At 54.6% G+C, this 20,279-nt stretch overlaps 2 protein-coding genes across 2 annotated transcripts in view; both read left to right on the forward strand.

Moving 5' to 3' along the window:
• The window catches only part of PRELP (proline and arginine rich end leucine rich repeat protein), a 13,566-nt gene extending 5,735 nt beyond the window's left edge, over nt 1-7,831 (forward strand). The window contains exons 2-3 of the mRNA XM_049634408.1: nt 1,748-2,727; nt 5,267-7,831. Coding sequence (XP_049490365.1) covers nt 1,764-2,727; nt 5,267-5,442 — 1,140 coding nt within the window. The 5' untranslated portion in view covers nt 1,748-1,763 and the 3' untranslated portion in view covers nt 5,443-7,831. The remainder of the gene's footprint in view (nt 1-1,747; nt 2,728-5,266) is intronic.
• A 4,566-nt stretch (nt 7,832-12,397) lies between these two features.
• OPTC (opticin) lies at nt 12,398-18,846 on the forward strand. The gene is made up of 6 exons (XM_049634409.1): nt 12,398-12,629; nt 13,358-13,496; nt 15,011-15,178; nt 16,058-16,260; nt 17,433-17,528; nt 17,971-18,846. Exons 1-6 carry the CDS (start codon nt 12,405-12,407, stop codon nt 18,139-18,141), a joined length of 1,002 nt encoding a protein of 333 aa, XP_049490366.1. The 5' UTR covers nt 12,398-12,404; the 3' UTR covers nt 18,142-18,846.
• The last annotated feature ends 1,433 nt before the right edge of the window (nt 18,847-20,279 follow it).

Genomic DNA, 20,279 nt, shown 5'->3' on the forward strand with positions numbered 1-20,279 from the left:
GAAGGGAGACACCCTCCACCCCTCAGGGTTGAGCTCTGCCCTCTCTCCCTCTCTCCTATTTCTTGTCACACTCGGTGCCTCCTGAGCACCTGGCCCAGGACGAAGCAGCTGGTGCCAGGCTTCTATCATCTTCCTTTGAGCAAAGCCAGCAAGAAGCATGCAAGGGAGGAGTCTAAGCTGATGTGGGCTCAGAGGAAAGACAGCAAGAGGCCTGGAACAGATGCAGGGATCCCAGGGTCCAGATGCAGCTGGGGACACTCTGCGGCCCGCTCTAGCTCAGAGAACCCCAGCAAGCCTGTCCCCCGTGCCCCAGACCCCAAGAGGGGAGGGACAGACCACCACGTTGTGAGGAATCAGCAAGGAGGGCCTGGGGAAGCAGTGTGGGAACCGGGACCCTGGCTGCAGACCAGAGGGGAGTGTCCTACGGCTGATGGCCCTGTGGAGGGGAGGGAACAGGAAACCCCTCCCTGCCCCCTTCCCAGCCAGGGGAGGGGAGGAAGCCCGTGGGAGCTGCCACTTTCTGTCTGCAGCCCGGGTCTATTTCTTTTTCTCCAGCTTAATTCAACTCAAACCACGTGACTCCCTCTGAAGGGTCATCAGAGCCACTGGGAGCACAACCCCCAAATATCCTTCAGTGACCTACTCCGCTATGTCACAGAGGCTAGCGGGAAGTTCTTCTTCATACCCTGTCTCAAAACCACCAACTCCAGTGGATATGGGGGCAGCAGTATCATGTCCGAAGAAATGAAAGTGATTTCCCCACAGCTTTTGATCCCTTCCCTGTTTATTTTCATAGGAGCCTCCACATCTGGGGAGAAATTCTTGGTATGCCTCCTGCTGGCAAAGACCAGCGCTGAGCACAGGGGTAAGGAGTGAGCAGGGGCAGACACAAGAGACAAGCGTGTCTACAGCACTTTCCTTCCTTTCCAGGACCTCCACGAGCCCTGCTCTGGAAGGCAGGAGACCTGGGTCTTTGTCCTGGGCTTGCTGTTAAACAGCTTCCTGCCCTTGCTTGGCAAGCCGCTTCTTCCCTCCAGTGCTTAATTTTTGTAAACAGTGGAGTCTGGGCTTGATTGGTGGATTTCAAACCATTTTTAGCAACGCCACTCTTCTTTCAAATACGCGCTTTGGCCAGTCCTCTATACATAACAGATTTGAAAACAAAGGGACTGCTCGGGTTGGCACGGGGGTGAGGTGGGGTGCCTCAGATCCGCCCACTCGGTCTCCCTCCCTTGGGGGTGCTCCACAGAAATAGAGGCACAGTTTGAACACCACTGGATTACGGGATCTCTAAGGACCCTTCCAGATGGAACACTTAGGACTCTGTTTCCTAACATCCCTCTTACAGGAACAAGGATGATTTTCTCCTGCTGCTGATAGGGAGACCGAGTGCTAGAGAGGTTAGGGTTAGGGTTAAGGTTAGGGGTTAGGGGTAGGTTAGGGTTAGGGTCTTCTCCAGCAAGCCCCAGAGCTCCCGATTCACAGCCAACGTGCTTTCTGTAAGGATGGCTCACCCTTGCCAGAGCAGGCTTAACACACTGAGCAGCTCGGCCTCTGGGCCGGGGGCCTGGACCCTCAAGCCCTTGTTATTTTCCCATCTGCTGGATACGGGCAAATGAAGAGTGCTTCTACAGGTCCCTCCCACAGCCCCCCTGGCACCCATCCTGGCCAACTCTAGCCACCAACACAGGGCCCCTGACCATGGAGGCCCAGATGGCTAATGATCTCGTGTGTCTCCTCCCTGCAGGTACATCACCTGGATCATGAGGTCATCCCTCTGCTGGATCCTCCCACTGCTCCTCATCTTGGCCTCAGTGGCCCAAGGCCAGCTGACAAGACGCCCGAGACCTAGGCCCAGGCCCAGGCCCAGACCCAGGCCCACACCCGGCTTTGTTCAGCCCCATGAGCCATCAGAGCCTACAGACCTGCCCCCTCCCCTCCCACCAGGCCCTCCATCTATCTTCCCTGACTGCCCCCGGGAATGCTACTGCCCCTCTGACTTCCCTTCTGCCCTCTACTGTGACAGCCGCAACCTTCGAAAGGTCCCCGTCATCCCACCCCGCATCCATTACCTCTATCTCCAGAACAACTTCATAACTGAGCTCCCAGTGGAGTCCTTCCAGAACGCCACGGGCCTGAGGTGGATCAACCTGGATAACAACCGAATTCGCAAGATAGACCAGAAGGTACTGGAGAAACTACCCAGTCTGGTTTTCCTCTACATGGAGAAGAACCAGCTGGAAGAGGTGCCGTCAGCCCTGCCCCGGAACCTGGAGCAGCTGAGGCTGAGCCAGAACCAGATCTCCAGAATCCCACCCGGCGTCTTCAGCAAGCTAGAGAGCCTGCTGCTCCTGGATCTCCAACACAACAAGCTGAGTGATGGCGTCTTCAAGCCCGACACCTTCCAGGGCCTCAAGAACCTCATGCAACTCAACCTGGCCCACAACATCCTGAGAAAGATGCCACCCAAGGTCCCCGCGGCCATCCACCAGCTCTACCTGGACAGCAACAGGATCGAGACCATCCCTAATGGGTACTTCAAGGGCTTCCCCAACCTCGCCTTCATTCGCCTTAACTACAACAGGCTGTCAGACAGAGGGCTGCCCAAGAACTCCTTCAACATCTCCAATCTGCTCGTGCTCCACCTGTCCCACAACAAGATCAGCAGCGTGCCCGCCATCAGCAACAATCTGGAGCACCTGTACCTCAACAACAACAGCATAGAGAGTGAGTGGGGGTGGGGCAGGGCCGCGGCCACGGCCACGGCCACGGCCACAGCCAGGGAAGGGGAGGTTCTTATTGCCTCAACCCTTTCTTGGGAGCACTGGGGGGAGGAGGTGGAGCCAAAAAGCACCCGACTTGGCACTGGACTTCAAATCTTGACCGTGTCACTTACTATCTGTATGACCTTGAAGAGAGAGGTCAGCTCTACAGAAGTTTTCTCATCTGTAAAGTGAGAATGGGAATAGTACCTTCTGTCACAAAGTCGATATGAGGATTTGGTAGGTTAACATCACGTGCCTAGAGTTCCACGCTCGGAGGGTAACAGATTGTCTTCCTCTGTCCCTTCTCGTTAGCCCCAGCTCCTCTGCCCTCCGATCTACAGGTGGTAGGGTTGACACAGAATAGAGTCATGGACATTCTCATGAAAGCGGAACGGTGACATTTAAATGCCTGCCCTGAAATGTCCTGGGCCTGTCTGCCGCAGAAGCTGTGATAGCAAGACTGAAACGAGGTTTAGAAGAATCTCTTGAAGATGTACACAGACTGGCAGCCGCATACTCAGGATAGGCAGCTGGCAAAAAAAAAAAAAAAGTGGCAGCCAGAGAAACATGTCAGTGTGAAGGCTCTTTCTGAATCTATCTGGAAGGCTAGACTATTTAGTCATATAAGATAGTACATTTCAGGCAGAATTTGCCTCAGCTGCACTTCTAGGATCCTGGGCTTTGGATAAAAATCACAGCCCAGAAGAAGAGGCTGGAAGTCCCAGTTTTGCTTCGATCAAAAATGTCAGGTCTGAGTAGAGCCATCAACAGAAAGCTTTAAGAACAAGGGAGAATCCCATCTGGTCCTTGAATAAAACCAGGCTACATCCATACCAGGAACGCAGCCGCTATAGGATGAAGGGGACCGAGGGAAAAGGGACGTAGCCCCGAAATCATATCAGCAATCCTTAGTTTCCGAGCCAAAGAATGAGAGGGAGATTGTTGAATTTCGACAATCTTGAAACAAATGAATGGGAGACAAGTCTCGTTCACTCATCTGGAATAATTACAGAAAGTGGGGGAGGGCTTTCTTTTTTAAGTTTATTTATTTTGAGAGAGAAAGAGAGTGAACACAAGTGAGGGAGAGGCAGAGCGAGGGGGAGAGAGAGAATCCCAGGCAGGCTCATGAACCATGAGGTCACGGCCTGAGCCGAAGTCTGCCGCTCACCCGACTGAACCACCCAGGTACCGCTAGGGGAGGGCTTTTTCAAAGCTTGCAAAAAAAACAAATTCAGGAAAAGGGGAAACTCTAATTTTATCCTGCAGGTAGTAAGCTGATGGCATGCATTACCCCCAGAAAGCTAGATGGGTTGGGAAAACAGGCAGAAAGAATACTTCAGTAAAGGGCTCACAGGTTTCTATCGGGTTATGGAAGAGCAGGCTGCTAGCAGATAACCAGCCTTTTGAGGCTGAAGTCCGAAAAATCACACCCCTTCCACAGGTACCCCTTACCCCCAGCCTGTCTCCCGTGTCGCTGACAGACAGAATGGGTGGAGTGAGCCCTGGGTCAGTGTGATAACCACGTTCTCAGCAATGATCTTAATGCTGCCACCTGCCCCGTCCTTTCCAGTTTGCAAAATGCCTTCACCGACATTCTCTCATCGGAGGTGAGGGGCAGGTACCACTGTCCCCATTTCGCGGATTTGAACGAAATGTCAGGGTGGTAAGGTGACAGGCCAAAGTCACAGCGGTCATAGGAAGAAAACCCACCTCTGTCGGGGCTCTTTCTGCTACTCTGATGAGGAATTGAGAGGAAGAAGGATACCAACATCAGCAACAATGATGCTGACCCCCACAGATGATGATGAAAGAGGCAAGGTTTAGGGAGAATAAGAAATTCATTTGGAAGGTGACATATCCGATGTCATCTGAGCAGAGGTGGAATCTCGTTTTCCATTGGAAAGCCGACCACAGCGTGGCCACTGCTTACCTGCCCAGCTTATCGCCCTGGTGCATCTCATCGTGCTATTTACTACTCCCGGATGTCGGATGTCGCCGTGAGCTTTGTGGCCTCTGCAACTCTATCAGAATAGGTCACTCTCTCAGAACACCATCCCCCAGGTCTCCACCTGCGGTGGTCCCACCCACGTGTGAAGGTCCAGCTCGCAGCTTACTTCCTCCAGGACGCTGCAGAGTGAATTTCCGCTAACGGTGGTTGATCGATTCTGACTTAGTTCGTTCTGCAAATGAATAGAGTAAACCCATGCACCCAAGGTCACGGCTCCCCAAGGTCGGCCAATCCCAGAGAAGAGAACTCAATTTCTTTTTTATTTATTTTATTTTATTCTTTTTATTTTTGAGAGTGGGGGGAGGGGGTGGAGAGGGAGGGGCAGGGAGAGATGGACAGATCTGAAGCAGACTCCCCACGCTGACAGCGGCCAGCCCGGGGTTCTTATCCTCAGCCGTCCTTCCCCTCTTCCTTCCTCGTGTTTGCCTCCAGCCCCGTGTGTCCCGACCCCCCACCCACCTCGCTGGCTGACTTCTCCCTTCTTCCTCCACAGAGATCAATGGGACCCAGATTTGCCCCAACAATCTAGTCGCCTTCCATGACTTCTCCTCGGATCTGGAGAACGTGCCCCACCTGCGCTACCTGAGGCTGGACGGGAACCACCTGAAGCCGCCCATCCCACTGGACCTCATGATGTGCTTCCGCCTGCTGCAATCCGTGGTCATTTAGGCCTTACGCTGCCCCTGGGTCTCCTCTGAGCGCACTTGAATGCTAGTGGCCCACGTGCCGGTGCCCACCATTCGTTTTCTCTGTCTTTGTTTCTTGCTCCCAGCTTTGCCTTTCTCGTCCCACCTTCCTGAGGCAGGGCCTAGCCACACATGCCGCCGCACCCGCGGCTTCTAGAGCAAGACGTCTAAGGGCTAGATGGGGTTCACCCCGCTCACAGACACCCACAGCACACCCAAACCTCTAGCCCCAGGAGCTAAAGACTTCACATCCTCTTCTGTCCTCCTCCTCCTCCCTGTCACTGCTGGGTAAGTCCGGGCCACGGACTGACGTCGGAACTTGGTCCTGACCAAAGCAAGCCGAAGACGGTCGGGAGGAGCCCAGAGGTGAGGTTCGGCAAGTCCTGCTGGAGACGCCGCCATGATGGACAGCTCCGGCCCCAGAAGGCCCCTTAGCCAAGGATCCCGCCTTCTAACACTGCCACCCCACCTCCCTGCCCACTGGCACCACACACATCGTGCTGGCTCTTTACCGCCTGTGTTCTCCAGCAAGGAAATGCAAGGGAATGGCCGAAGGAGGGCAGAGGGTCGGGGTTCCTGCAAGGATCTGCATCTGGCAGTCTCTTCACAGGGATAGCTGGGGCTCTCCTCAGCACACACCCTTCTGGCTGGGCCTCGCTCTTTCCAGAGGAAGGACAGGGAGGAACAGCCCAGGAGAGTAGCTTTAAGAACTAGTAATCGGCCAGCGGGCGAGGGGAGGGAGTCAAGAGCCCTGGGGTTGGGCCCTTGTGGGTGCAGATGGTCCCACAGCCCCTTGCCCGTCTAGACGAGAGGCTAGGCCTCGGGCAACACAGTGTCCACAGGGAAGGGTGCAGAGCCACTAGCCCTGCCCCGCCATCTGTTCTCGATCAGTGTGGACGGCCCAAGCCTCTCCAAAGCCCGGAAGCAGTTCACGAGAAAGTGTTCTGGAAGAGGCGGAGCACCTGGAAATCTCCCAGAAGCCTCCTCCACAAGTTCAGATTGGCTTCCCCCTCTAAGGCAGACGCATCAGTGACACCTGGTGGCTGCTACAGGTCACAGCTGGCTCCCGTCTTCCCCCTCGCCTCCCTCTGGGGTGGTTTCACGAAGTCAAGGAGCCGGCCTCAGGTTCCAACTTGAAGAGCCAGGGGGGGAAGTATACAGTCTCCCTCTCCTCTGGGATGCAAAGGGCGCGAAGGTACAGAGGCCTTGAGGCCAGGGGCTGATTCCTATCGTGGGTGAGCACAAGTGGGAACCTTCAGGAACGCAGGTGAGGATATGGCTCGTTCCTGTTTGCTGTCTGACCTCGCCGGCCCCTTCTGCCCTCGGTCCCCACATCTGTGCGCCGGGGCCTCTCCAGCATTCATGCTCTAGTCTGCAGCTCCACTCTTTAAACCATGCTCTAATTATCTAATATCATCCCTTTCCCTTGCAGTAATTTATTCCCTACCTGGACTGTCTCTCCCCTCACAGTTCCCCACCCTCCCTGCCTGGGCCAAGTGAGGAGCTTGACAGGCCTCCAAGCAGAGCCTGGGCCCCACAGGACCTGCTCCCATCCCCTGTCCCTTCCGCCCTCCAGGGGACGCGGCCCCTCTACAGCTCCCTAGTGTGTATGTTGGTGGAGGTGAATGTTCTAGAAATAAGTAAGACACCGTGCCCACCCTCGTTAGGTGGAGAAAAGTTCCAGAGATGTTTCAGAAATTGGATCAAGCCGGGTCCTTAACTTCAAGAAATTCCCACTGTACTTGATCTCGTCTTTCTCTCTTGCTCATTTACGGAAAACGGGGCCCGTTTCATCATAGCCTCCCCCCGCCGTGCCCCCCACCCCTGCTGTGCTGCCATGTAACTGCCTCATTCTTCGTAGCTGCAGCTGGTTTCTCCAAGGCTCCTGCTTAAAGTCAGTATATCACTGTGGCTATAAGCAAGCTGGTGCTAAGCCTGGATAAGCCCCCCTTCTGCACCTTACCCACACCTTGCAAGCCTCAGCCCCTCACATGGGGCCCTCAGGGGGAGCACAGCTCCTGTGGTTCCCCTGAGGGCAGGGGTCATTTCTGGTCCTGCAAACCTAAACTGTTTCGCTCCAGCAGCAACACAATCAGCATCATCCCATCGGCCCGTCTAGATTGTCTGCTTCCTCCGTTGCTCCCTGCAGCTGTAAGCCAGAGGGGATTTCCCTAGGATTTGAGGAAGCCCCTCCTCCACGCACAAGTTCATTCTTTCAGTGCCATTGACATCTACGCGTCCAGGTGTGTAAGTAGGTGTGTAGGTTACTCTACATAGATCTGTTCTTTCTTCAAAACCATGTTAACTTTGTGAAACAACTTCTACATTCCAACACGCTTCACAGCAGAGGAAATAAAGTGATATGAAAAATATCCTGCTTGAACTTGACAGTGTGAACAAGTCAAGAGCGCCTTGGAGCTATCTTGCCACCCTTCTCCTCCCACCGCCCACCTCTTACCTGCTCTAAGGAGATGATGGGTGGAGAAAGGATCCGATTCCTAAGAAACTCTAAGAAAACCATTCCAACGCCTTTCCTCGGCAAATTTCTCCCAAACTCACAACGGTCATAAAAAACTATTCCTAAAGTCAGATCGGCAATCTGAGAGTTACATTTGAAGCCCAAAGGCTTGGATTCTTTCAACCCACAGATATCAAATTGTTGGGGGTCTCCCACAGGCTCATTACTGAGCCAGATACCGAAAGACACAAAACAGTCACCGTTCCTGACCAAGGAAAACTTACGGTTTAGTTGCGGAGATGTAGTTAACAAACACGAAAGAGTGGCAAAGCTATATCAAGGGCCGAGAAGAGAGATTCTACAGGCCTCGCAGAAGGGCAAGAACCGGGTGCCCAGAAATCTGCCTTCAGACAGAAGGTTGATTTCAGAAGTGGGTTCGGGATCCTCCCGGCCTACGCCATTTTCTTTAGGCCGAAAACTGCCAGATACTGCCTCACCCTCTAATACCTGCCTTAGTTCAGTGGACATCGACTATGTGCAAGGTTCCCAGCTCAGAATTAAGGGTAGGCCATATCCTTGTCCATGCCCTTGAGGAATTCTTAGCTTGGTAAAAGGGAAAACCCTTGGAGTAATTCCATGTCCTAAGTGTTCGTAGCAAGGCATTGTACAAAGAGCATGGTGGGGAGGGCCTCTACCTCTGTGGAGGGACGCCAGAAGGACTCCTATCTTTCGAGCTGGATCTTAAGGGATGAATCAGATTTTGCGTGGTGGGGGAAAGGGCGGGGGGGTGGGGGGTGGGGTGGGGAATCACATAACCAGGAGAGAAAAGCCAAAAGGTAGGAAGGCATGGAGTATATAAAACCTGCAGAGTGTGTGTGTGTGTGTGTGTGTGTGCATGCCCGAGAAAGGAAGAGGAATGTGTTTAGGGTCACAGAGTGGCCTGCCTCAGCAGGGAATATATACCCATTGTCCAAAAAAGCAGGAGGGTTCCTGAAATTTCCACCCCCGCCCATGCAAGGGGCAGCAACGGGGTCAACTGGCCAGACTCCTGTCCCCACTGCCTGCCACCTCCTTTCCATCAGCATGCCTTGTGCTTCTCCTAATGAGACATGGGGATTAGGAGGGCCTCTGCACTGCCCTCCCCGTGTGCCACAACCGCATGATGGTGAGCGGGCTCCCACAGATCACACACATGCACGGAAACTAGAGCGTATGGAGGGAGAGCTTGTAAAAGCGGGAGTAGAAGCTGGGACGCGGTCTAGGATGGGACTCCTGAGTCCGAAGGGCGCTCTTTGCCGGGATGTGGGGGACCTGCGCATGCGCCCTAGGAGACTGGCTCAGGCTGCGGGCCTCGCCGCCGCCGCCTCCTCCTCCGAGTTGGCAGAGCGTGTGGGAGGAACAGTCGCGGGCCAGAGTCGTCACGGAGAAAGTGGGGAGGGAGAGTGGGAGCAGGCGGCAAGGGGAATGAATGAACATTCGCATTTGCCTTGCTTGCAGGGAATTAATGGCGTGGGTTGGGGGGGGCGGGGCAGAGCCCAGCCTGACTGGGGTCTGGGGTGGGGGAGAGTTAGTCTCCGCCTGCAAAGCTGTGGAGAGAAAGTGGGGGAGGACAGCATGCCAAATGTGCCATCTGCTTCCTGGGCACCCTGCTGGCTCCAGGGCTATCTCTCCCTCCACCAGCAGAGCCCCCGTTGGTGACTGTCTCCAGATGGTGGGCTACCAGGGCCACAGGAACATGCGTATCTTCGGTGACCGGGTCCTCGGGCTGGGGGATGCCTCCTCCACACCAGCTGGTGCCCGGGAACATTGCAGGCCAAGCACTGGCCCTTGGGCCAGGCTCTTCGATCTGCCCCTTCACCTGGTGTGCCAGGGCAGAGATGCGTCCTGCCAAGGCCATCTGTTCTGAGGGCATCGAGGCACATGATCTCAGAACTGGGGTGGGGGATGGGGGATGAGGTGAAAAGAGGCAGGGTCATATGAACAAACGACAACTCTCTGGCCTGAGAGTCAGAAATCTAAGCCCTGGTCCTGGCTCGGTGTGACCTTGGGTAAGTCACTGCACCTAGCTGGACCTTGGTTTCTTATCTGTTGGGTAAGTGGTTTGGACTAGATGATCGTCGGGGAGCTTCACAGCCAGGAGTCAGTATGTGGTCGGTGGGAGGGAGTAGGGAGCAAGGGGCAGCAAGGAAGAACCCCCCATCCCCAGGCAAGCACGCAGGCTGGCAGAATACAGGGGAACCCCTTAGCCTGAGGCACCAAGGAAAAGATCACCTCTCCTGATACATACATCTTTGGTGGGGGTTGGGGGTGGGGGGAGAGGATTCTTCTCGGCCCCCTGAGGACCCCACACAATGCCTCCTGGTGTTCATGATCAGGAATTCCTTTCTAGGGTCCACCCTCAGTGGACTGAGAGAATTCCTTGTGTCCTCCTTGCCGTCATCATCGTCATCATCACTGGAGAACTTGAAGCCGGGTCTTCAAATCCTGCCCCAACCCCGTTCACCTTCTCTTTGAACTGCCTCCCTCTGGCGACTTTTGGGCAGTTATAGCCCCATGTTGGGGCTCCAGGTGGTGGGTGGTGGTGTGGTCAGAGTGCCTTAACTCAGCCTCGTTGAATCTTCGGGTTCCATCTGGAAAAAAGCAAGAAAGTCAAGCCCCATCCTTCTGAATGCTCCCCCCACCTGCTGTCTGTTCCCTTAGGGAGTCGGAACTGCCAGCCCCCTCAGAGCGGCCTGGAAAGGAGAAAAGCAGCAGACAGAGAAAGAGGAGAGAAGAGAGTGGGAGGTGGGGGGGGCGGTACATGTGGGGGTGGCAGTGGAGGAGGTAGAGGGAGAGAGAGAAATTCCCAGCCACCGAGCAAAGGAATAGGATGGGGGACCCGCTGAGCAAAGAGAAGGGGGAACAGCTGGAGACCAGCAAGAAGAGAAGTCTGATTGGCCACACGCTGGCCTCAGCCAGCGCCCCGCTGTCTACCCTGGCCCACTGCAGACGACCTTTCCAGCAGAGTCCCTACTTCTCGGGAGGCTGCGAGGCTCTGTTCCTTCGGAAACAGCATTGTGTGGAGTAAGGTTCAAGGTTTGAGGTGAGATTGGTATGCAAATGAGGGGCTGTGGTGCAGGCTGGGAGGGACTGGGGTGGGGGGGCAGGGGGATGGAGGGAGTTTCAGCCTCTGGGCAAGAGAAGTTGGAAGGGGCTGCTGGGCGTTGGGGTTCGGGGGGCAAAAGCTCTGATGAAAAAAATCATTCTTGCCACTGCAGAGGGCTTACCCTGGGCCCAGCTGAAATGAACAAAGGAGACGAACGTGCTAGATACTTCTGCAGCTGCACTATCAGAAACACGCCCGCTCCCTCACACCCGCACCACACACATTCCCTGACCCGTCTGTGCCTCTGTGCAGGAACTCGCGCAGACGCTTCTGCTTACGTGCTCATCACGCACGCACGTAATCACTGGTGCACACACGCAGACATCTAGGGAACTCTCTAGATGTGTACATGCCCCCCCAGCTACATGCAAAGAACACTTTCTGTTCCCGTGATCATTTGTTTCTAAAAAGCTGTATTTAGGGGTGCCCCCGGGGAGGCTCAGTCGGTTGAGCTTCCGACTTCGACTTCGGCTCAGGTCATGATCTCACAGTTCTTGAGGTCGAGCTCACTGCTGTCAGCGGGGAGCCTGCTTCGGGTCCCCTGGCCCCCTTTCTCTCTGCTCCGCCACTACTTATGTTCTCTCTCTTTCTCTCCAAACAAGTAAAGGTTTTTCTTTTTTAAAGCTGCATTAAAAAAAAAAAAAAAAACTGCATTTAGGAAGTATATTTTATAACTAACGTTCTTTTTACATTATATGTCAGTTTTTAAAAGCATGAACTCTGAGCGTGCTAGGTGTGCCTTAGTTATCTCTGCACCTCCAGAGAGGAGTCCAGTGCCCGGAACATAACGGACACCCCATAAATGTTTGTTGAGCAAATGTGTGATGGATGCATAATCTTTTAAAAAGCCGCAAGGCTCCTTGATGATGAGATTTCTCTAAACCTAGCTTGGTGACTAATGATGGTACTCTGCGCGTGTGGTCGTTAGGACATTTGTATAAATGCACGAGTGTATATGCCTAATTAGTAGGGAGGTGTGCAGACAGGGAGCCTTGCATGAGATGAGTAAACGAGCCTTTGCCAGGTGTCTACACGTGCCTGTGTGAGCGAAACTCAGCGTGTGTGAGAGCCCACTGGCACTGAAGTTGGGTGGCGGTGGGAGGGGCTGGCAGGAGAAGCCCCCTAGACAGAGCCCCAGCCGTTAGGGGGCTTGCACACGCGATAGATACACTGAGTGTATAATGACAGGGAGTCGGCAGGTGTGGGGGTGGGAAGTGAGTCGTTCCCGAGAGAACCCTGCCTCTTGGGCGGCTGCCCCTCCTCCTGCCCGTCCCCCAGGACTGGGCTCCGACGTGATTTAACCTCCTCCTCGTTTCTGCTGCCACTGCCTCCCAGGGTCCCCATGAAGCTCCTGGCTTTCCTGAGCCTGCTGGCCCTGGTGCTGCTAGAAGCAGGGACAGCTTCTCCCCCAAAGGGGAGGAAGAGGAGAGACCCGACGAACGAGGAAGGAGATTCTTACGAGGTCCTCAATCTGGGGAACTACGTCCCTGACCTGGACAACTACGATGAGGTCATTGACCTGAGCGACTATGAAGGGCTCATGGATTATGAGGACCAGCTCCCTGAGGTAAGGAGCACACAGCAGACTAACTGTGTTCCCTGTAAGAACTGGGTGTCGGGGCCCGGCCCCTCTCCAGCTGCCCGCAGTGCAGGCATCTCAAGCCTCCACGTCTTTCTCCAGGAGGGGGAAATTCTTGTCCCTCCATAGGAACTTATCTCGTAGATAATGCTAAGAAAGAGGACAGCAAAAGTTCAATTTCTTCGTCAGCTTCTAGCAAACCTGACGGGATCCCCCATAGAAGTCATACATCTGTAGCCTGCCGTCACATAAGACCATAAGCCATGTCTCACTGGGTGGGAGTCAGCGATGTCTTCATATTCTCGCTAGAAGAAGAAGCTCCAAACCCCATCTGCTCTGTCTTCTAGTCTGAAGTTCTTTCTCAGCACTTCCTGGCCTTTGCAGGGGCTGATCTGCAGCCCGCACCCGTTGGCTGTGTGAGCTCAGTCAGTGCTGAGCAAGAGGAAGCGTGGCGGCCCGGGCGATCCAGAGACACGGATTCCAGCTCTGGACAGCTTGGCCACCAGCCGCCTCCTTGATCCCTGGTGCTCTCCTCTCTGGGCCCATTTCCTCCTCCATGTAAGGAAGATACTGGACCAGATGCTCTTTAAGAAGTTCCCTTCCTCCCTCCCCCTTTTCTCCACAGTGACTCTTTGTAAGTTTGAAATCGGGCACTGAGGTCCGTAGAGTCCAAAGTCAATAACTGGCCTACTGTGTGCTACGTGCTATGTCTCCAGGTCAAAGCAGGATCCAGCCTGGATCCTCCAACCAGGATCGGTTCCACTCAGAGCACGGTGAATCCAAGGACACTCTCGTCAAAGCCCACCATGGCCAAGCCTACTATGCTGGGCCTCCCAGGCTCCCCAAGCAGCCACGGTGAGTTCACGGTCACAGGTCTCAGTACACATAGGTCACAGGCCATGTAGCCATGACCCAGCCCTGGGGCTACTACAGTAAAGTGTGGTTGGGGTAGGGAGGGAAGGGCCGGGAGCTAACCTTTACTGTAAGGGAGAGTTAAAAGCTAACCTTTACTGTAACCTTTACTGTAAGCTGTCCCTACTGCTTTTTGCTGGATAGGAGGCCAAAAAAAAAAAAAAAAGAAAAAGAAAAAAGAAAAGCAAGAACTCTGCTCTTCCTAGCAAAGCCACCCTACCTTAATTAACAGCATCACTAGGGGAGCGGGTTGAGTGGTAATTAGATTAGAGACAATTAAAAGCCTGTAGAGGAGAATAAATAACTTTGTGGCTGTCACTTGGCATGGGGGCAGATGAAGCAGTCATACTGCTTTTCGGCTCTAAATTCCCCCTTAGCAGCTCTCTTCCCCTCCCTGATGCCCTCCTGGAGACTGGGACACCGGCACATCTGACAATAAGGGGTTGGCACTCTTTGGGGATCAAATTGAAGCAGGGGAGGGATGCAGTTAATTCCTGACTTGCTTGTCCCTGGTCCCTGTTCTCCTGAGATATTTGCCTTGGATGGATCTAGTGTATCCGGGCATCAGTAGGAACCCATGACCTCTCGGAGCTGTAGCATCCCGGGCTTAAAAAGACCATAAAAGCCCTCAGCTTGATGTGCCATTCAAGGCCTTGGGCTAAGAAGGGCCCTGAGGTCCTCTCTGCTCCACCCATAGTGGTCACTGCCTGCAAAGAAAAGCTGCCTCTTAATCTCAGGGCTGTGTCCCTGCTAACAGATTTCGCCCTTGAGTTGGATGAGCGGTGGTCTCCCGTAATCTCTTGTAGTGGCAAGTAACGGAAACTACCTGCACCAGTCGGTTGTATGAGCCAGCAAAGCCGTCCCAACTTTTCAAAGCCAGTTTGGGCTTGAAGGCCTGACTTATGTCTAATGACCACCGGTCATGGCATGAGAACAGGAGAGAGCTATTTCCTGGGATGCTGACATCATAAGAACGGGAAATGAATCCTAGGCAAGCACTGTCCACTCCGTCGTGGCTTCATTCTGCTTCTCGGAGCCAGACAGAACGTGTCTAACTCCTCGCCCACAAGGCAGATGGCGGGACCAGCAACCATTAGCCATTTCGCCTAGTTCTGCCTTTAGTTTATCTTCATTGTGCCTTTGGGGACCAGAGAGGAGCCCCTATGGAAAAAAGACCAATGGATGTCCTAGAAACACCCACACGGGCCCGGGAAAACCTGCATCGGATTGGGGCCTGATAAGAGGACCAGTGGGCCGAGACTGGGTGACAACGGGGTGAGGATCTGCTCCTCTTAGGTTGGGGGCTGAGGGCCGGGCCGGGGGCAGCCCACGGCACTGCCTCGGCGCATTGCGACATTGAGTTCTAGCCGTGGCTCAGACACTCCCTGGGGCAAGGGCCGCCGGTCCCGGAGGCTGAAGGCAGTCTGAGAAGGGTCTCCCTGTGTTCTGCCTTGCAGCTGAGCCAGGCCTGCCTACCTGTCTGGTATGCGTGTGCCTTGGTTCCTCCGTGTACTGCGACGATGCTGACCTGGAGAGCATCCCGCCTCTCCCCAAGACAACCACTTACCTGTACGCCCGCTTCAACCGCATCAGCCGGATCCGAGCTGGAGACTTCAAAGGGCTGAGTATGTAATGCTCTGGCACAGCAGGAGGGCAGGACTGGCGGAGGGAACCCCACGGGCCCTCCGCCTGGGCCCCAGCCACACGAGCTGTCACACAGCGTCCCACCTGTGTTAGCCTTTCCCTGTTCGTTTCCAGTCTCCCCAGCTACCAAATGGAAATAGCCCCAAGTCTCCCTGATTCCTTTCCTTGAAGATGTTGGATAACAGAAGTGACCCGCCCACCTTTGTTCTCCCCAAAGCTCTGGAAAGCGGGGAAGGGGAAGATAGGATCAGGCCTCCATTTTCAGGATTCCCAGCCACTACAGCTCTGTGCCCTCCTGGCCTCTGGACAAGACCAGGCTACGTCGATTCTCCACAGCACTGACGCCATTTATCCATTTTTTGTTTGTCGTGTTTTCCTTCTGCCTTATACTTATTCCTATTCCTATTGCTAACATTCCTAAGGCATGTTATTCCTATGCCTTATACCCTGCCTCAGATAGGAAACCTGGGCTCCAATCCAGATGCTACCACTAAATCCCATAGCCTTCTGGGCCATGGCGTCCTTTCGCGTCAACTAATGGTGAAGGGTGGGGGTGGGATGGGTCTAAGGATTGGTGGGCCTATTGGGTCTTGCCCTACAAAGGTTTCTACCAAACCCATATCCATGGGCAGCCACCCCACAGGACAGAACTCCATGAGAAAGTATGGCCGAATCTGAGGGCTTTCCCAGGAGGCCCTGGTTTATCACGTCATTTCTTCTGGCTTGGACCTCACACGGGTGGAGAACTGGCTGGCATTGCCTATCTTTAAAAGGATGGGGCAGGGTACAGGTAGGTCCAGCAAGGGCCAGGAAGGATAGCGCGTCTCGTGACTTTCTGTATCCTCCCCCGTACCCCATAGCAAAACTGAAGAAGATCGACCTTTCCAGCAATTCCATCTCCTCCATTGATGATGATGCCCTCCGCCTGCTGCCTGCCCTGCGGGACCTGATCCTCCCAGAGAACCAGCTGGCCGCTCTGCCCGTGCTGCCCGCTGGCATCGAGGTCCTGGACGTCCGCCTGAACCGGCTCCAGAGCTCCGGAATACAGCCCGAAGCCTTCAGGGTGAGCCAGGGCCTAAAGTCCTCCATTTACCACTCTCCACGCATGCCCACAACCACACACACACACACACACACACACACACACACACCCTTGCCCTCATGGGATGTCCCTGCTCCAACACTATCCTGGGCATGAAAATCGAACCCCATTTTCTTCATCTGTTCCCATTTATTAAACTTTTTTTTTTTTTTTTTTTTTGGTTTCAAGAAACTGATTCTGACTCCAGAAGAGGGTGTCTTACGACACGCCATCCCAAGAACTTCCAGGAAAAGGAAATGCAGGCCTCATGGGCTTGTTACTGGAAATGGGGGAGGGGGGGTGGCACCAGAAATGAGAGTCAGCAGCTCTCCCTCTGCCTCTTCCGGCACATGGCCTCTCGGCACGTCTGTCCCATTCACCTCTTGGCCCCCGCAGCACCTGCGCCCCTAATACTTAGGCTGTGCTGTGGCTTGAGATCGTGCTGGCTCCAACCCTAACCTACCTAAAATTTGGAAAAAAGTGGGCTTTGGAAAAAAGCCCACTACTAACTGATTTTCTCTGACCAAGTGCTTGCGAGAGACCATCTGATGGATCTCTGGCTGGCCACCCGTGCTGGGAAAGGCTAAACCCGAGGCACAAACGTGGCCCCTGCGACTGTCCCCTCAACGGGGCTCTGAGAGCTCCAGGAGTGGTGCCAGGGAGGCCGCGAGGAGGGGCTCACGCCCAGCTCTGCCACACGCACCCGCTCAGCCTGCCTCACGTGTGCTTTGGGCTCTCACTCTGCCGCTCCAGACGTTTCCAGAACATTCTCTTCACAGCCACTCCAGGACAAGATTTGGAGACTTCTCATTTGGGAGAAGTTGAGGCTGAACTGGGATGGCCCCTTGTCCTCCCTCCCACCCCGTCCGCGCCCCCTCTCCCCCGCCTACCCCTCACTGCTCCTCATTACCAGCTCCGGCAGGCTCCCCCAGCTGCCAGACCTCAATGACAGCAGCTCTCCTGCTGCCCCTGGTGAGAGTTAGTGCCTGTGAGCTCCTGAGAGACTGGGCATCCCGTGCAGCACCCAGGCCTGAGCCTGACACGTGGCTGAGGCTCAGGAGGCCCTCAGTGAACACTGGGGCCCCGCTGGGCACCTGTCACTGCCAGGTCCCACGACCCCTGCCAGCCTCCCATGCCCTCTGCCTCCTCCCCAGGGGCTAGAGAAGCTGCAGTTCCTCTACCTGGCTGACAACTTGCTGGACTCCATCCCCGGGCCCCTGCCCCCCAGCCTGCGCTCACTGCACCTGCAGGTAAGCAGCCTCCCCAAGACCAAGAGCATTGCAGAGAGCCCAGGGGCATCCTGAGAATGCGGTGGGGTCTCCTTCCCAGGGAGCTTACTGGAGGCTTGGAGCAGAGGTCTTGCCCAGGCCATCGCCCACAGCCTCGGAGCGACTGCCTTCCTTTCCTTCCGAAGATGCTTCCTGTCCCTCAGCATCCTTCACCCCACCTCGCCAGCGGCTGGTTCCTTCCTCTGTCTCCTCCTCCTCCTCCTCCCTCCCTGCTCTCCACATCCATCCTCCACAGGCCTTCTCTCCTCACCCCTTGCTGCATGGCCTCGGCCTCATGTGCCTCGGTTTCTCCACTCCCAAGAGGGGAGCTGGTGGGGAGAGCGGATTGATCTGTGCCTTCGGCGCTGCCTGGGGGCAGACTCTCCAGGGGGAGGTTTGGCAGCTGTCAATGTGTTCTTTCCAGAATAACATGATAGAGACCATGCAGAAAGACGCCTTCTGTGACACTGAGGAGCACAAACACAGCCGGAGGCAGCTGGAAGACATCCGCCTAGACGGCAATCCCATCAACCTGGGCTTCTTCCCCAGCGCCTACTTCTGCCTGCCTCGCCTCCCCACCGGCCGCTGCTGCTAGCTCACCGCTCCCCGTGCGGCGGGAAGGGTGCGGGCCTCGCCTCCACGCGGTGGTCTGTCATCCAGGCCGGAATCGGCCCCCTGATCCAGTTGCAAAACTCACCCTCGCCCCCTGCCCCCACGGGCTGCACACGCGCACGCACACACACACACATGCATGCACACATAGATACACACACACACACACAGACATATAGACGTGCACGCGGAAACATAGACATACACACATACACACGGACACACACGCGGGCACACGGACACAGACACGCACACAGACACACACGCGAAAGCGTCCCGCAGTAGCCAAATTTGCATTTTCTCATTCTCTTTCCTTAGCACCTTATGGCTCCTGACTCAGAAAATAGCAGCGTCTGGAGCAAAGCTCACTCCCATATTCGCCATCCGTCCTACCCACACAGAATGCCGGGAAGTCATGGACGAGGAAGAGGAGGAGGAGGAGGAGAGAAAGAAGGGGGAAGTGGGAGAAGCAATGGCATGCGGGAGCCAGCTCTTACTACGAGGCTTACAGAACCAATTATTACACTTCCCAGACTTTTGTAAGCCAGTGGCCGAACAGGGCTTTCATTCAGGATTACATTATAAGCTCGCATTTAGATATATGATGTTGAAAGCACATGTAATAAATACTCAAACTCATGACTTCCCAATTATTTTACTAGTAAGCAATAAGTTCTTGAACTTACTCGCATCCGTGATGTAGTATCCAGTGACGGGCCCCTTAGTGCTTGTTTTTCCCGACAACACTTCCAAATGATATCACATGGGTAGTTTGAAATCGGCCATGGTGAGAGTTCTACCATGGAAATCAGTAAACGCGACACATCGGGATTCTCTGAGAGAGAGAGAGAGAGAGAGAGAGAGATGGTTGTTAAACATTTGCCAGCTCACCACTGAGGACAGAATAGCTATGTCGCCCACCAGGGTAGGGTGGGGTTTCTATGAGGCTTTCTTTATTTTCTTGCTCTTCCTAGGCCAAGGGCTTCCTGTTAGATTTGGAGGGGGACATTCATAAGGATGGAGACTAGGGGCGCCTGGGTGGCTCAGTCGGTGGAGCGTCCGACGTCGGCTCAGGTCATGATCTCGCGGTTCGTGAGTTCGAGCCCCGCGTCGGGCTCTGTGCTGATGGCTCAGAACCTGGAGCCTCTTTGGATTCTGTGTCTCCCCCTCTCTCTGCCCCTCCCCTCCTCATGCTCTGTCTCTCTCTGTCTCAAAAATAAATAAAACATTAAAAAAATGTTTAATAAAAAAAATAAGGACAGAGACTGACAAGAATCTTCACCTAGATGCCCTCCTTGTAACGCTTACCTGTTCCTGGCACACTGGGGACCCTCTGAGCCCGGCTCAGCCGGGGCGGTTCAATCCTTCCCGTGCTCGCTTCCGTGTTTAACCACCAGAGGGCAGCCTTGCACAAGGATAAATAAATAAATAACTAGCAATTACTCACCTGCAGCCTTGGGTTCTGGGCGAGGTCTGCTGTGATGGGAGATGGGAAGAAGGCCAACTGTGATCCAGCTGACTTGTTCCTTGAATCATGAAGACAGGAGAGATGTCGCCCTTCTCCTTATAAGGAGATGTTGGGCAAGAGGGACGTAATAGATGGGCGCTTGGCAGCAGGTGTTGACTGAAGGACAAAAGGGGGTCGAGGCAGGCAATTGACTCCTTCATCCAGCAAGGATTTTATCGAGCACCTACCTGCCCGGTGCCAGGCACTGTGTTACATGCTGGTGATCTGATGATGTGCAACAGACGTACTCCTTTTCCTCCTGGAGCTTAGAGTCTGGCACCGAAGATACATGCTAAACGGTCACACAACCACACTATGCAACTCCTGACACACGTGATAAGAGGATTCTGCAGAATGCTATGAGAGCTTACAGGAGGGAGACCCAGTCTGAGGCCCGAAGACCTTTAAGAAACAACATCTAAGCTGAAACTAGACCAAGGAGCGGGAGTTAGCCGGGCACTCAGTTGCCACGGCAATCACTCGAGGTGGTGGTGGGGGGACGGTCCCCGAGTCCGGCTGGGCAGGTATGTGTCTGTGGCCTGCGTGGAAGGGAACCTGCTCAAAGTTCTCCAAGTTCTTTGGGTCCTCAGGACAGTCCCGTACACAGACAAGTC

This window comes from Panthera uncia, chromosome F1 (assembly GCF_023721935.1).
Source record: "Panthera uncia isolate 11264 chromosome F1, Puncia_PCG_1.0, whole genome shotgun sequence".
Classification (NCBI taxonomy): domain Eukaryota; kingdom Metazoa; phylum Chordata; class Mammalia; order Carnivora; family Felidae; genus Panthera; species Panthera uncia.

Bases quoted from the DNA above. Each gene is read 5' to 3' on its own strand.
- OPTC (XM_049634409.1), top strand. From the start codon at position 12,405: ATGAAGCTCCTGGCTTTCCTGAGCCTGCTGGCCCTGGTGCTGCTAGAA. The intron at 16,261-17,432 runs GTGAGCCAGGGC...CCTCCTCCCCAG, and splicing joins TACAGCCCGAAGCCTTCAGG to GGGCTAGAGAAGCTGCAGTT. The intron at 17,529-17,970 runs GTAAGCAGCCTC...TGTTCTTTCCAG, and splicing joins TGCGCTCACTGCACCTGCAG to AATAACATGATAGAGACCAT.